The sequence below is a fragment of the Malaclemys terrapin genome, chromosome 1 (genome assembly GCF_027887155.1).
Source record: "Malaclemys terrapin pileata isolate rMalTer1 chromosome 1, rMalTer1.hap1, whole genome shotgun sequence".
In the NCBI taxonomy this organism is placed as follows: Eukaryota; Metazoa; Chordata; order Testudines; family Emydidae; genus Malaclemys; species Malaclemys terrapin.
In genome coordinates this window covers 146,043,221-146,056,351 of record NC_071505.1, presented here as the reverse complement: position 1 = coordinate 146,056,351, position 13,131 = coordinate 146,043,221, and the positions used below count along the sequence as shown (strand labels likewise).

Sequence of the window (13,131 nt, the reverse complement as noted above, 5' to 3'; positions counted from 1 at the left end):
ATCTAATTTACAATACTTCACACATCACCTCTGATTTTGGCTTTCACTCTCTGGTCACTATTAAAGCTGCTAAGACTGAACAGGAATTGGACTTCATGGGAGCCTGATTCAGCAAGGTAATTGTGCATGTGCATTGACTTTACTGGAACTACTTGAATTCTAAAGTTAGGCACATGCTTAAGTACTTTGCTCAATCAGGGCTAGAGTTCACTATTCCAGTTGAGCAGTGGAAGCCTTTCCTGATTGATCTGTACAGATGTTCTGAAAATGGTTACACCAATAACCAATGCAGACTGGGTTAAATGCTAATCCCACTGACATCAGTGGGATTAGGATTTAGTCCAGTCTGTATTGGTTATTGGCAGGGCCATCCCTAGGTAAAAACACTCCTTGCCAGAGGGTGTTGTGAAGGCCAATACTATATCGGGGTTCAAAGGGGAGCTAGATAGATACATGGAAGATAGGTCCATCAATGGCTATTTGCCAGGATGGGCAGGTATGGTGTCCCTAGCCTCTGTTTGCCATAAGATAGGATTGGGTGACAGGGCATGGATCACTTGATGATAACCTGTCTGTTCATTCCCTTTGGGGCACCTGCCATTGGCCACTGTCAGAGGACAGGATACTGGGCTTGATGGACCTTTGGTCTGACCCAGTATGGCCGTTCTTATGTTCTAGGTATACACAGTATACGCAGCTGCATAGGACATCTGGAAATTTGGGGCACCACTGGGTCTTAGTGTCCACTCTCCTGGCTATTCCTATCCCTGTTCTGACCCTTCCTGCAGGCTCCCACAGCTAGCTGCTGCAGCCTGGTGACTCTTATTCCGGAGGAGATCTAGTAACTTAAAAGTGAAAAAGCCTTCCAGCCTGCCAGACCTATTAGCACAACATTGAAACTGTTAAAGAGCCATTCAAGTGGTAATGAAGCCATTTGCCAACCCCCAGGTATAAACTGTCAGTTTCTGAATTTACTGACAAAAACAACAGGAGTACTTGTGGCACCTTAGAGATTAACAAATTTATTAGAGCATAAGCTTTCGTGGATTACAGCCCACTTCTTCAGATGCATATAGAGTGGAATACATATTGAGGAGATATATATACACACATACAGAGAGCATGAACAGGTGGGAGTTGTCTTACCAACTCTGAGAGGCTAATTGAGTAAGAGAAAAAAAAACTTTTGAAGTGATAATCAAGATAGCCCAGTACAGACAGTTTGATAAGAAGTGTGAGAATACTTACAAGGGGAGATAGATTCAATGTTTGTAATGGCTCAGCCATTCCCAGTCCTTATTCAATCCTGAGTTGATTGTGTCTAGTTTGCATATCAATTCCAGCTCAGCAGTCTCTTGTTGGAGTCTGTTTTTGAAGTTTTTCTGTTGTAAGATAGCCACCCGCAGGTCTGACATTGAATGGCCAGACAGGTTAAAGTGTTCTCCCACTGGTTTTTGAGTATTATGATTCCTGATGTCAGATTTGTGTCCATTAATTCTTTTGCGTAGAGACTGTCTGGTTTGGCCAATGTACATGGCAGAGGGGCATTGCTGGCACATGATGGCATATATCACATTGGTAGATGTGCAGGTGAACGAGCCCCTGATGGTATGGCTGATGTGATTAGGCCCTATTATGTATCCGAAGAAGTGGGCTATAGTCCACGAAAGCTTATGCTCTAATAAATTTGTTAGTCTCTAAGGTGCCACAAGTACTCCTGTTCTTTTTGAGAGTAAAGGATCATCTTTCAGGATAGGTTGTAGATCTCTGATGATGCGCTGGAGAGGTTTTAGTTGGGGGCTGAAGGTGACAGCTTGTGGTGTTCTGTTATTTTCTTTGTTGGGCCTGTCTTGTAGGAGGTGACTTCTGGGTACTTGTCTGGCTCTGTCAATCTGTTTTTTCACTTCAGCAGGTGGGTATTGTAGTTTTAAGAATGCTTGATAGAGATCTTGTAGGTGCTTGTCTCTATCTGAGGGATTGGAGCAAATGCGGTTATATCTTAGAGCTTGGCTGTAGACAATGGATCGTGTGGTGTATCCTGGATGGAAGCTGGAGGCATGTAGGTAAGTGTAGCGGTCAGTAGGTTTCCGGTATAGGGTGGTATTTATGTGACCATCGCTTATTAACACAGTAGTGTCCAGGAAATGGACCGCTTGTGTGGATTGATCTAGGCTGAGGTTGATGGTCGGATGGAAATTATTGAAATCATGGTGGAATTCCTCAAGGGCTTCTTTTCCATGGGTCCAGATGATGAAGATGTCATCAATGTAGCACAAGTAAAGTAGGGGCGTTAGGGGACGAGAGCTAAGGAAGCGTTGTTCTAAGTCATCCATAAAAATGTTGGCATACTGTGGGGCCATGCGGGTACCCATAGCAGTGTCGCTGACTTGAAGGTATATATTGTCCCCAAATGTGAAATAGTTGTGGGTGAGGACAAAGTCACAAAGTTCAGTCACCAGGTTAGCTGTGACATTATAGAGGATACTGTTCCTGATAGCTTGTAGTCCATCTTTGTGTGGAATATTGGTGTAGAGGGCTTCTACGTCCATAGTGGCCAGGATGGTGTTTTCTGGAAGATCACCGATGGATTGATTATCACTTCAAAAGTTTTTTTTCTCTTACTCAATTGGCCTCTCAGAGTTGGTAAGACAACTCCCACCTGTTCATGCTCTCTGTATGTGTGTACATATATCTCCTCGATATTTATTCCACTCTATATGCATCCGAAGAAGTGGGCTGTAGTCCACGAAAGCTTATGCTCTAATAAATTTGTTAGTCTCTAAGGTGCCACAAGTACTCCTGTTCTTTTTGCGTATACAGACTAACACGGCTGCTACTCTGAAACCTGACAAAAACAGTTGTGCATTACTGTAATATTTACTCAGAACATGTTAGTCTACAGGACCTTAGTTTAAAATTTGCTTTAAAAATATTTCATTAGTGAGTTGGTGAAGATTATAAAATCACATCTCTAAAAAATCCTTGCACAGATTTTTAGATGAACAATCATCTTTAGCCTTAAATGCTTGGATCTTCAGACATATAGTTTTTTAAATAAATCCTTCAAAAGACCACCATTATCTAAAATATACCTTTTAATTTTAATTACTATAGTAAAAAAAACTTGCTTCCATAGTCTACCTGTCCTTTCTGTTCATCCCTTTCTCCCTTCACCCCCTGTTGAAGAGAACCCTTAAAGGGACAACACCCCTTTCCTGCCAGATAGCTGGACACAGAGTTTCCCATTCTTTACTTCTGACTATCTGATGAACTAATTTTAAGAGAACCCTCCAGCAAAATCAGAACCTAGTAAGATATAAAATCCTTTGTTATGCCTAAAATCTTTCGATACATATTTTTTTAAGTTGGTGAAATTTCATAAACATGTCTTTTGTTATGGAGATCACACAAAGTAAATCAGTGTTCCCTTTTTCTAAAAGCAATGGACATGGTTATGAACACACTAAACCTCTGTGACTGATTAATTTAAAATAATATCTTTGTTTCAGTGAGTTAAATATGTAATAATCTGGAATGATTACTTTATGAAGGCTTAAGAGTACATTTAAAATATAAAATCAGCTTAGAAATACTGATTAAGAGAATGTAAAACAGAGAAGAGCTGCATCATGTATTCCATAATATTTAATGTTGTATTCAGCAAGACAACTGACTCGCCCTTACTACAAAGTTTTTGCAAATAAATCTCTGACAAACTTCAGGGCATATAAAAAAACCTGTGACTGACATTTTTTATTCCCAAGTTTAGTGCTTCTGATTAGGTACCTTCTGCATGTCAAGTCTTCACCATCTGGCATGCAGTGGAAAACATGCTCCATTTTCTTTAGAAAGAAATTGCAGAAGAGTGTTTTTTTCAAATGTCATTTGCTTCATTTGAGATCAGGGATTTGGCTGGAAGGCGGTGAGCAAGGTGGGGGAGGGAAGAGAGGAGGAAGACAGTGGGAAAGGAAGGGGCCTGTGGTGGGGCAGGAGTAGAGGATGGGTAGGGCTACAGGCAGAAGAGGTGGGCTGGGGAGCCACTTCACTCACTGCCCATGACAGCAAGTAAGAACGGGTTGGCTTCCGCACACACAGTGTGCACTGCAGTCTCCTTAGGCAGGGACCGTATTCATAGAGCTGAATGCGCTGGCACTGCACATTCTGCATGAAGGAGAGGGTATGGGGGTCTCTGCGGGGAATTGTGACTCTCCACCGCCGTGAGGCGGGCTGGGGGTCTCGGTATCTTTTGCTGCCTCGTCCCTCCTCCCCCACGGGCTGCGAGCCCAGATTGCCATCAGGCATAGGGGCACCAGTTTAATAATAGTGCATAGGACCCCATAAATCCTAAGGATGGCCCTGGTTATTGGCATAAACCAGCACTTCTCAAACTGTGGGTCGGCAAGTGGCTTAGACTCGCTGGGGCCCAGGGACAGATTACAGGCCCCCTGCCTGGGGCTGAAGCCCTTGGGCTTCGGCTTTGGCTCCCTGGCCTGGGGCAGTGGGGCTTTGGTCCCTCCCACCCCTACCAGGGTGGCGGGACTTGGGTGGGCTCAGGCTTTGGTCCCCCCTCCTGAGGTCCTGTAGTAATTTTTATTATCAGAAGGAGGTCCCCGTGCAATGAAGTTTGAGAACCTCTGGCATAAACATACTTCAATGAGGTTAAGATTTGGCCCATTGTCAGAAATTGCAGAGAGACTATTGTATCTAAAATGTAATCTGTCCATATTCAGTTACAAGTAGTAAATTACATTCTTTTCATTGTATTGCTTATAATCATTTGCATATACCCACTACTATTATCAAAGTTTCAAAATTACTATTTTAGTTACATATCAAGATAAAAGGCAGTGTTTTATATACTTTATGAATAGTATTTCTGAAACACTTAAGAAGAGTGAAACTTTGAAATAGTTGCCAAATTCTATATTATATTGTGTTGTATAAATATGTTTAAAACAACTGTTTAATGGTATGATTTCAATGTTTAATTTCTCTAAAATACACTTTTATATCAGAAGCTATACAATAGTTTTCTAATATCTGCTATGCAGAGCTGTTTTACAGTGATACTACTTTTAAAGACTTGTTTAAATAAACTATTTAATTGTCATACAAAATGCCCAGTTTATGTCATTATCCAGCATTCCTACTTGATGAATGGATGAATGGAATGTAGAGTACTTGATGACCAAATGGTTCCTAAAACAAGAGAATAATCACATCCCAGTAATAATAAATAATTCTGAACTAATGTAAAAGAAAAGGACTCTAGTGAATAGCATGTTTAAATTCTTTAGATATAATGCTGATAGATGCCCTGTTACCTGAGCCATTGGGAGTTTTCTCATCAAACAGGTTTTCCACCATCGATAGATGTCTCAGATGTCTTGCAAACCTGGCCGGATTATCCCATGGAATATAAGATACTTCATAATCACCTCCAAGCATCAACCCTGAGCCCTCCAGGAGGCCAGAATCATCCACCCCAGCCAGCCGCAGGCTTTCAAAAGTAAACACTTTGAAGGCTCTTTCTACTTCAGCCCAACTCAAGAGTTCTGGAAGAGAATTAAAACCATCCATAGAAATTGTCCTTACATTCCAGTGAAAGGTAAATAGAAGACTGACCAGGTATATTGTCCTTGGCATTGCTATTAAGGCTGCCAACAAGGGGGCTAACGGTGATGGTAATTTCAGTAATGATCGATGGACCGATCAGATGGTGGTCAGACATGTGTCTGATGACTACGACTCTACCAAATTCACAGCCATGAAAAATGCATCACAGACCGTGAAATCTGGTCTATCTCTGTGAAATCTGGTCTTTTGTGTGCTTTTACCATATACTAGACAGATTTCACAGGGGAGACAAGAGTTTCTCAAATCGGGGGTCCTGACCCAAAAGAGAGTGGCAGGAGGGTCACGAGGTTATTTTAGGGGGGATTGTGGTATTGTGCAGATGTAAGGTTAGGAATACCATACCATGCCACCCTTGCTTCTGCTCTGCAGCCTTCAGAGCTGGGCGACCAGAGAGTGGTGTCTGCTGACTGAGGGCCCAGCTCTGGAGGCAGCAGCGCAGAAGTAAGGGTGGCAATATCATACCATGCCATCCTCTTCTGTGGTGCTGCTGACAGAGACTCTCCAGCTTTCCCGCTCTGAAGGCAGCCGCCGCCTGCAGCAGCGCAGAAATAAAGGTAGCAGTACCACAACCTCCCCTACAATAACCTTGCAATCCCGCCTCCCTGAACTCCTTTTAGGGTCAGGACCACTACAATTATAACACCACGAAATTTTAGATTTAAATAGCTGAAATCATGAAATTTACTATTTTAAAAATCCTATGAGCGTTAAATTGACCAGAATGGACCATGAATTTGGTAGGGCCCTACTTATGACAGTAAAGAAGGAATTGAAGGGGTTTGGATGCTCATTACTAACTGTACCCTTAGACTGAACATTCAGACTCACTAGAAAGCATTTATGTAGCCCTTCTAACTGTTTTACAGTGTGAACCAACTAGGTACACACATTACAAGAATGAGGATTGCAGAGACAATTCTTGATGGAGACATGACCTTGTCATGACAACCAGAAAATGTGACTATTGTAGATACAACAGTACTATTAATATGGGCAGCTCAAAGAAAACACAATGAGAAAACCATGTTTTTTTCCCCAATCCTTTCAATCCAAGACAAATCTCTTTTCTCAATCAAAAGGTTCTTTGTAAACAAATACATTATATATCTCAGTGGTTCCCAATATTTGTTCTGTGCACTAGAACCAGAACTAGTAATTTGTGTAACTGATATTCTTGTCCCAACTTAATACCGAGTTTATGTGCTTGGGTGAGTCCTGACATGCTGCTAATGCATAGTTGTCAATCTCACAGTCTCTAACATGCAGTGTAACCTAGTCTGCTCATAACCATGAAATTGTGGTTTGGTGTTAGGCCAAACTCCATGATAGGTTAGGATGGACACAAGTATATGAAAGGTGGTAAATACTGGCTGATACAGTGAAGGTCTTAGTTGGATAAATTGAGACAGTGGCCCCCCAAAAGTGGGTTCCAACTATATCATAGAAGTTTGTCAACAAAGAATGCAATAATATTAATAAAAAAAATCAATTTACCACTGGTACAATAATGCATGAGCTCATGAACTCTGGCCAAGCGTTTAGTGTTGTTTCCAGGTGGAGGAAGGGGGAATTGAAGAAGTTCCACCAGTGGCAGCTTGTCCATCATATTCTGTTCAATCTTTTCTGGGTTTAAGCCCCCTTGGACCTGAAGCAAAGAGCAATAAGGAGAACAGCTAAGTAAACTTTCACAAAAAAGGGATTTTTCATTTAAATAACTAAGGCTCCAGTTCAGCACACAATTCCCCCCTCCCCAACCCCCCTCTCCCTCCCCCACACATATGCTTTACTTTACTTTGAAGTCAATGAAATTTAAGCATATGCTTAAAATTGAGCATATACTCAGAGTGCTTTGCTGAATCAGTGTCTTTATGGGAAAGATGAAATCAGTTATTGTTTACTTTCCTCACTGGGGGAGAGTGAATATATACCAGAAGAAAAAGAGAATAATTTAAGAAGGCACAATTCACTGATATTTGCTAAAGATCACAAAATTATTTGCCATTTAGCCAGAATCTGAAAATTTCACGGAATATAGAAAATATGTATTGATTTAGTCTGTTAGGCCTGGTCTACACTAGGCGTTTATGTCGAAGTTAGCGCCGTTACATCGAATTAACCCTGCACCCGTCCACACCGCGAAGGTATTTAGTTCGATATAGAGGTCTCTTTAATTCGACTTCTGTACTCCTCCCCGACGAGGGGAGTAGCGCTAAATTCGACATGGCCATGTCGAATTAGGCTAGGTGTGGATGGAAATCGACGCTAATAGCTCCGGGAGCTATCCCACAGTGCACCACTCTGTTGACGCTCTGGACAGCAGTACGAGCTCGGATGCTCTGAACAGCCACACAGGAAAAGCCCCGGGAAAATTTGAATTTGAATTCCTTTTCCTGTCTGGCCAGTTTGAATCTCATTTCCTGTCTGGACATTGTGGCGAGCTCAGCAGCACTGGCAATGATGCAGAGCTCTCCAGCAGTGATGGCCGTGCAATCTCAGAATAGAAAGAGGGCCCCAGCATGGACTGATCGGGAAGTCTTGGATCTCATCGCTGTGTGGGGCGATGAGTCCGTGCTTTCCGAGCTGCGCTCCAAGAAACGGAATGCAAAGATCTACGAGAAGATCTCTAAAGACATGTCAGAGAGAGGATACAGCCGGGATGCAACGCAGTGCCGCGTGAAAATCAAGGAGCTGAGACAAGGCTACCAGAAGACCAAAGAGGCAAACGGACGCTCCGGATCCCATCCCCAGACATCCCGTTTCTACGAGGCACTGCATTCCATCCTAGGTGCGGCTGCCACCACTACCCCACCAGTGACCGTGGACTCTGAGGATGGGATATTGTCCACGGCCGGATCCTCGGACATGTTAGCGGACGGGGAAGATGAGGAAGGAGAAGAGGTGGACGAGGCAGTCGACAGCACTCACAACGCTGATTTCCCCGACAGCCAGGATCTCTTCATCACCCTTACAGAGATCCCCTACCAACCGTCCCCAGCCGTTACCCCGGACACAGAATCTGGGGAAGGATCAGCCAGTAAGTGTTGTAAACATCTAAACATTTATTTTTAACAGAACAGGAATATTAACAATTAAAAAAATGGGTTTCTCATGATTAGTTTGCCCTAGGCGCTTAACGGTTCAGTCATGGGCAGTGCAACTATTGAAAAAAAAATCTAGCAATGTCCAGTTTTGCATGATTGTCCTGCCCAAGCCGCTCTACTGTTTAGTCACTGCTACAGCAGCTAGAGTAAAATGCGGTCTATATGTCCGGGGATGGAGCAGAAATCCTCCTGTGACATCTCGAGGAAGCTCTCCTGGAGGTAATTGGAAATCCGTTGCATTAGGTTCCTGGGGAGAGCGGCCTTATTGGGTCCTCCGTAGTACGACACGTTGCCGCGCCACGAGACAAGCAAGTACTCGGGAATCATTGCTCTGCACAGCAGGGCGGCATACGGCCCTGGTCTTTGGAGGCTTTCCCGGAGCATTCTCTCTTTCTCGCTGTCAGAGATCCTCATGAGGGTGATGTCGCTCATGGTGACCTGCTTTGAATGAGGTAGGGGAATGTTAGTGTTGGGACTGCTTTACCGTTCCTTTACAGAACTGTAACCGCTGGTTTGCAGCCACGCGGTGGAGGCGGGAGAGGGGCAGCCGAAAGGGATCGTTCCCGGGGACAGCCGCGAGGGTGTGGGACAGGAGCAGAGTTCCTGCTTGCCGGATTGCTGGCAGCAGGGACCGACATTGATTTCAATGTGAAATGAGGCCATTGCTAATATTAAAGTTTTAAGCTGCCACGAGTCTACGGCTTACCATGTCTGCCTGCAACAGAAATTCCGTTGTCCTGACACGCTTCTCAAATGTGCTGTGCAAGACCCCAGGCACTGAATGCGAAGGCCGAGAATTCGACCTTGTGCTGAGTGCGCATGTGATAGGTGCTGTGCATGGTCTTGTTCACAGAGAAAGACTGTTCTTTGTTCACAACTACATTTATCTTTCTGAGGAATTCACTCCCTTTTTCCCATTCCCACAGCCCCATCTGCGACTGTCTCACAACCTAGCCTGGCATCACACTCCCAGAGGCTAGCGAGGATTAGGCATAGGAAGAAGAGGACACGGGAGGACATGTTCTCAGAGCTTATGGCCTGCTCCCGAGCCCAGGCAGCACAGCAGACCCAGTGGCGGGAGAACTTGTCCCAAATGCAGCAAGCAAACATGGATCGGGAGGAGAGGTGGCGGCAGGAAGACCAGCAGGCGACTCAAACCCTGCTTGGACTACTGAGGGAGCAAACGGACACGCTCCGGCGCCTTGTGGATGTTCTGCAGGAACGGAGGCAGGAGGACAGAGCCCCACTGCAGTCCATCTCTAACCGCCCTCCCCCGCCACCAAGTCCCATACCCCCCTCACCCAAAGTGCACAGAAGGAGAGGCGGCAGAGTCCACGCAAACTCTCACTCCACCCCTGCAGAGAGCTCTAGTAGCAGAAGGCTCTCATTCCCCAAAATTTGACAAGTTCTTTCCTTCCCGCCTGACACAAGCCCCCGTCCAAGTTTCACCTCCCAGTTCCATGTGTAGTTGATAATAAAAAATATGTTTCTGTTAACTAACGTTTCCATCATGTTCTTTTGGAGGAGGGGGGGAAAGGGGGATGGTAATTGGACAGGACAGTCACCTTTGGCAGGGTACATAGGCGGGGGCAGGTACAGCAGCAGGGCACATACACAGTGCAGTGACTAGTTGCCCTGGTCAGTCTGGGAGGTGGTTTTCATGTTCTGTAGTGGGGGGTGGGTTGCTCTGTGACTTTGTGGCGGGGGAGGGCAGTTACAGATCTTAAGCGGCGGTCCTTATGCAGGATCACAGAGCCACACAGCAGGAGATCTGTAACCGTCCTCCCCCTGCCACAAAGTCACATAGCCCCCCCATACACACAGTCCCGATCAGGAGGGGTGACAGGCTCCGTTGAAAGAACCAGCCCACCACAGCGGAGCCTGTCAATCCTTGAGTTTAGAAGCTTTCTTTGCGTCACTACACTACACCCGCTCCGCACCACAATCCGCGTCCCAGTTTTAAAAAATTCCCGCAAAAACAGTAGTAAAGAAAACGGTGTTCATTAACAAAGTAGAACTGATTTTATTTCGAAACGTGTGTTGGAAGGGGGGGAGAAGGGGGTATATAACTGGAGAGGATAGTCAACATTAACTGGGTAAAGAAACGGGGGCAGGTTCGGCTTCTCTGTACACAAACTTTACAGTCACAGGTTACCCTGCTCACTCAGGAACCTAGCTTTCAAAGCCTCCCGGATGCACAGCGCGTCCCGCTGGTCTCTTCTAATCGCCCGGCTGTCTGGCTGTGCGTAATCAGAAGCCAGGCTATTTTCCTCAACCTCCCACCCCGCCATAAAGGTCTCCCCCTTGCTCTCACAGAGATTGTGGAGCACACAGCAAGCTGCTATAACAATGGGGATATTGGTTTCGCTGAGATCACAGCGAGTCAGCAAGCTTCTCCATCTCCCCTTGAGACGGCCAAAAGCACACTCCACCACCATTCTGCACTTGCTCAGCCGGTAGTTGAAGAGTTCTTTTTCACTGTCCAGGGCGCCAGTATAGGGCTTCATGAGCCAGGGCATTAGCGGGTAGGCTGGGTCCCCGAGGATGACTATAGGCATCTCCACATCCCCAACAGTTATTTTGTGGTCCGGGAAGTAAATACCTTGCTGCAGCCGTCTAAACAGACCAGAGTTCCTGAAAACACGAGCGTCATGAACCTTGCCCGGCCATCCGACGTAGATGTTGGTAAAACGTCCCCTGTGGTCCACCAGTGCTTGCAGCACCATGGAAAAGTAGCCCTTTCTGTTAATGTACTGGCTGGCCTGGTGGTCCGGTGCCAGGATAGGGATGTGAGTTCCATCTATGGCCCCACCGCAGTTTGGGAATCCCATCGCTGCGAAGCCATCTATGATCGCCTCCACGTTTCCCAGAGTCACTACCTTTGGCAGCAGTACATCAACGATTGCCTTGGCTACTTGCATCACAACAACCCCCACAGTAGATTTGCCCACCCCAAACTGGTTCGCGACTGACCGGTAGCTGTCTGGCGTTGCAAGCTTCCAGAGGGCTATGGCCACTCGCTTCTGGACAGTCAGGGCTACTCGCATCCGGGTGTCATTGCGCTTCAGGGCAGGGGACAGCAACTCACAAAGTTCCAGGAAAGTTCCCTTCCGCATGCGAAAGTTTCGCAGCCACTGGGATTCATCCCAGACCTGCAGCACTATGCGGTCCCACCACTCAGTGCTTGTTTTCCGTGCCCAGAATCGCCGTTCCACGGCATCAACATGACCCATTGCGACCGTGATGTCCTCGGTGCTGGGTCCCCTGCTTTCTGAGAGGTCTGTGCTACTCTCAGACTTCAGGCCATCACCGCGGTGACGTAGCCTCCTCGCCTGACTTATCTGCATCTGCCTCAGGGAAAGGTGTATGATAAGCTGCGAGGCGTTGAGAGCGGCCACAACTGCAGCGATGGTCGCAGTGTGCTCCATGCTCGCAGTGCTGTGGCGTCCGCGCTGTCACTGACTAGAAAAGTGCGCGAACTGATTTCCCGCCGGCGCTTTCAGGGAGGGAGGGCGGGAGTGATGGACGGATGACGACAGTTACCCAAAAGCACCCTGGACACATTTTTTTTACCCAGAAGGCATTTGCGGCTCCACCCAGAATTCCAATGGGCAGCAGGGACTCCGGGAACTGTGGGATAGCTGCCCACAGTGCACAGCTTCCAATGTCGACGCTTTCCCCGTTAGTGTGGACTCACAAAGTCGAATTACTGTCCTTAGTGTGGACACACACGTTCGACTTTGCAATATCGATTCCAAAAATTTGATTTAAGTAAAATCGAACTACTCTCGTAGTGTAGACAAGGCCTTAGACTGCAAAGGATGCTTTTGGATTAGCCTTTCCCTTCCGCATTGTGATGGGTTCGGTCACAGAGACCCCCTTGGGACGGTCACCTGATGTGCTGAGACTACCTCTGAGCCCATTTTCTCTGCCAGTTTGGGCCTCATAAACCTGTCTTGTTGAGCCAGATATGCTAATCTGCTGCAACACAGACCCAGGGACTGACCCATTCCTCCAAAGCTGCAGACTTAACTGAAAATGGCTTAGCAAGTGCTCCTGTCTCTAACACCCAGACACCCAGTTCCCAATGGGATCCAAACCCCAAATGAATCCGTTTTACTCTGTATAAAGCATATACAGGGTAAACTCATAAATTGTCTGCCCTCTATAACACTGGTAGAGAGATATGCATAGCTGTTTTCTCCCCCAGGTATTAATTACTTTCTGTGTTAATTAATAAGCAAAAGTGATTTTATTAAATATAAAAAGTAGGATTTAAGTGGTTTCAAGTAATAACAGACAGAACAAAGTAAGTTACCAAGCAAAATAAAACAAAACACACAAGTCTAAGCCTAATACATTAAGAAACTGAATACAGGTAAATCTCATGCTC

General features: G+C 45.8%; 1 protein-coding gene across 3 annotated transcripts in view; it reads right to left on the bottom strand.

Annotated features, from left to right (window-relative positions):
* The window catches only part of SPAG17 (sperm associated antigen 17), a 245,908-nt gene that overhangs the window by 133,594 nt on the left and 99,183 nt on the right, over positions 1 to 13,131 (bottom strand). For all 3 annotated transcript variants that reach the window (XM_054042535.1, XM_054042551.1, XM_054042544.1), the window contains 2 exons: positions 7,132 to 7,282; positions 5,325 to 5,555 (listed from right to left, as the gene is read on the bottom strand). In XM_054042535.1, the coding sequence (XP_053898510.1) occupies positions 5,325 to 5,555; positions 7,132 to 7,282 (382 nt within the window). The remainder of the gene's footprint in view (positions 1 to 5,324; positions 5,556 to 7,131; positions 7,283 to 13,131) is intronic.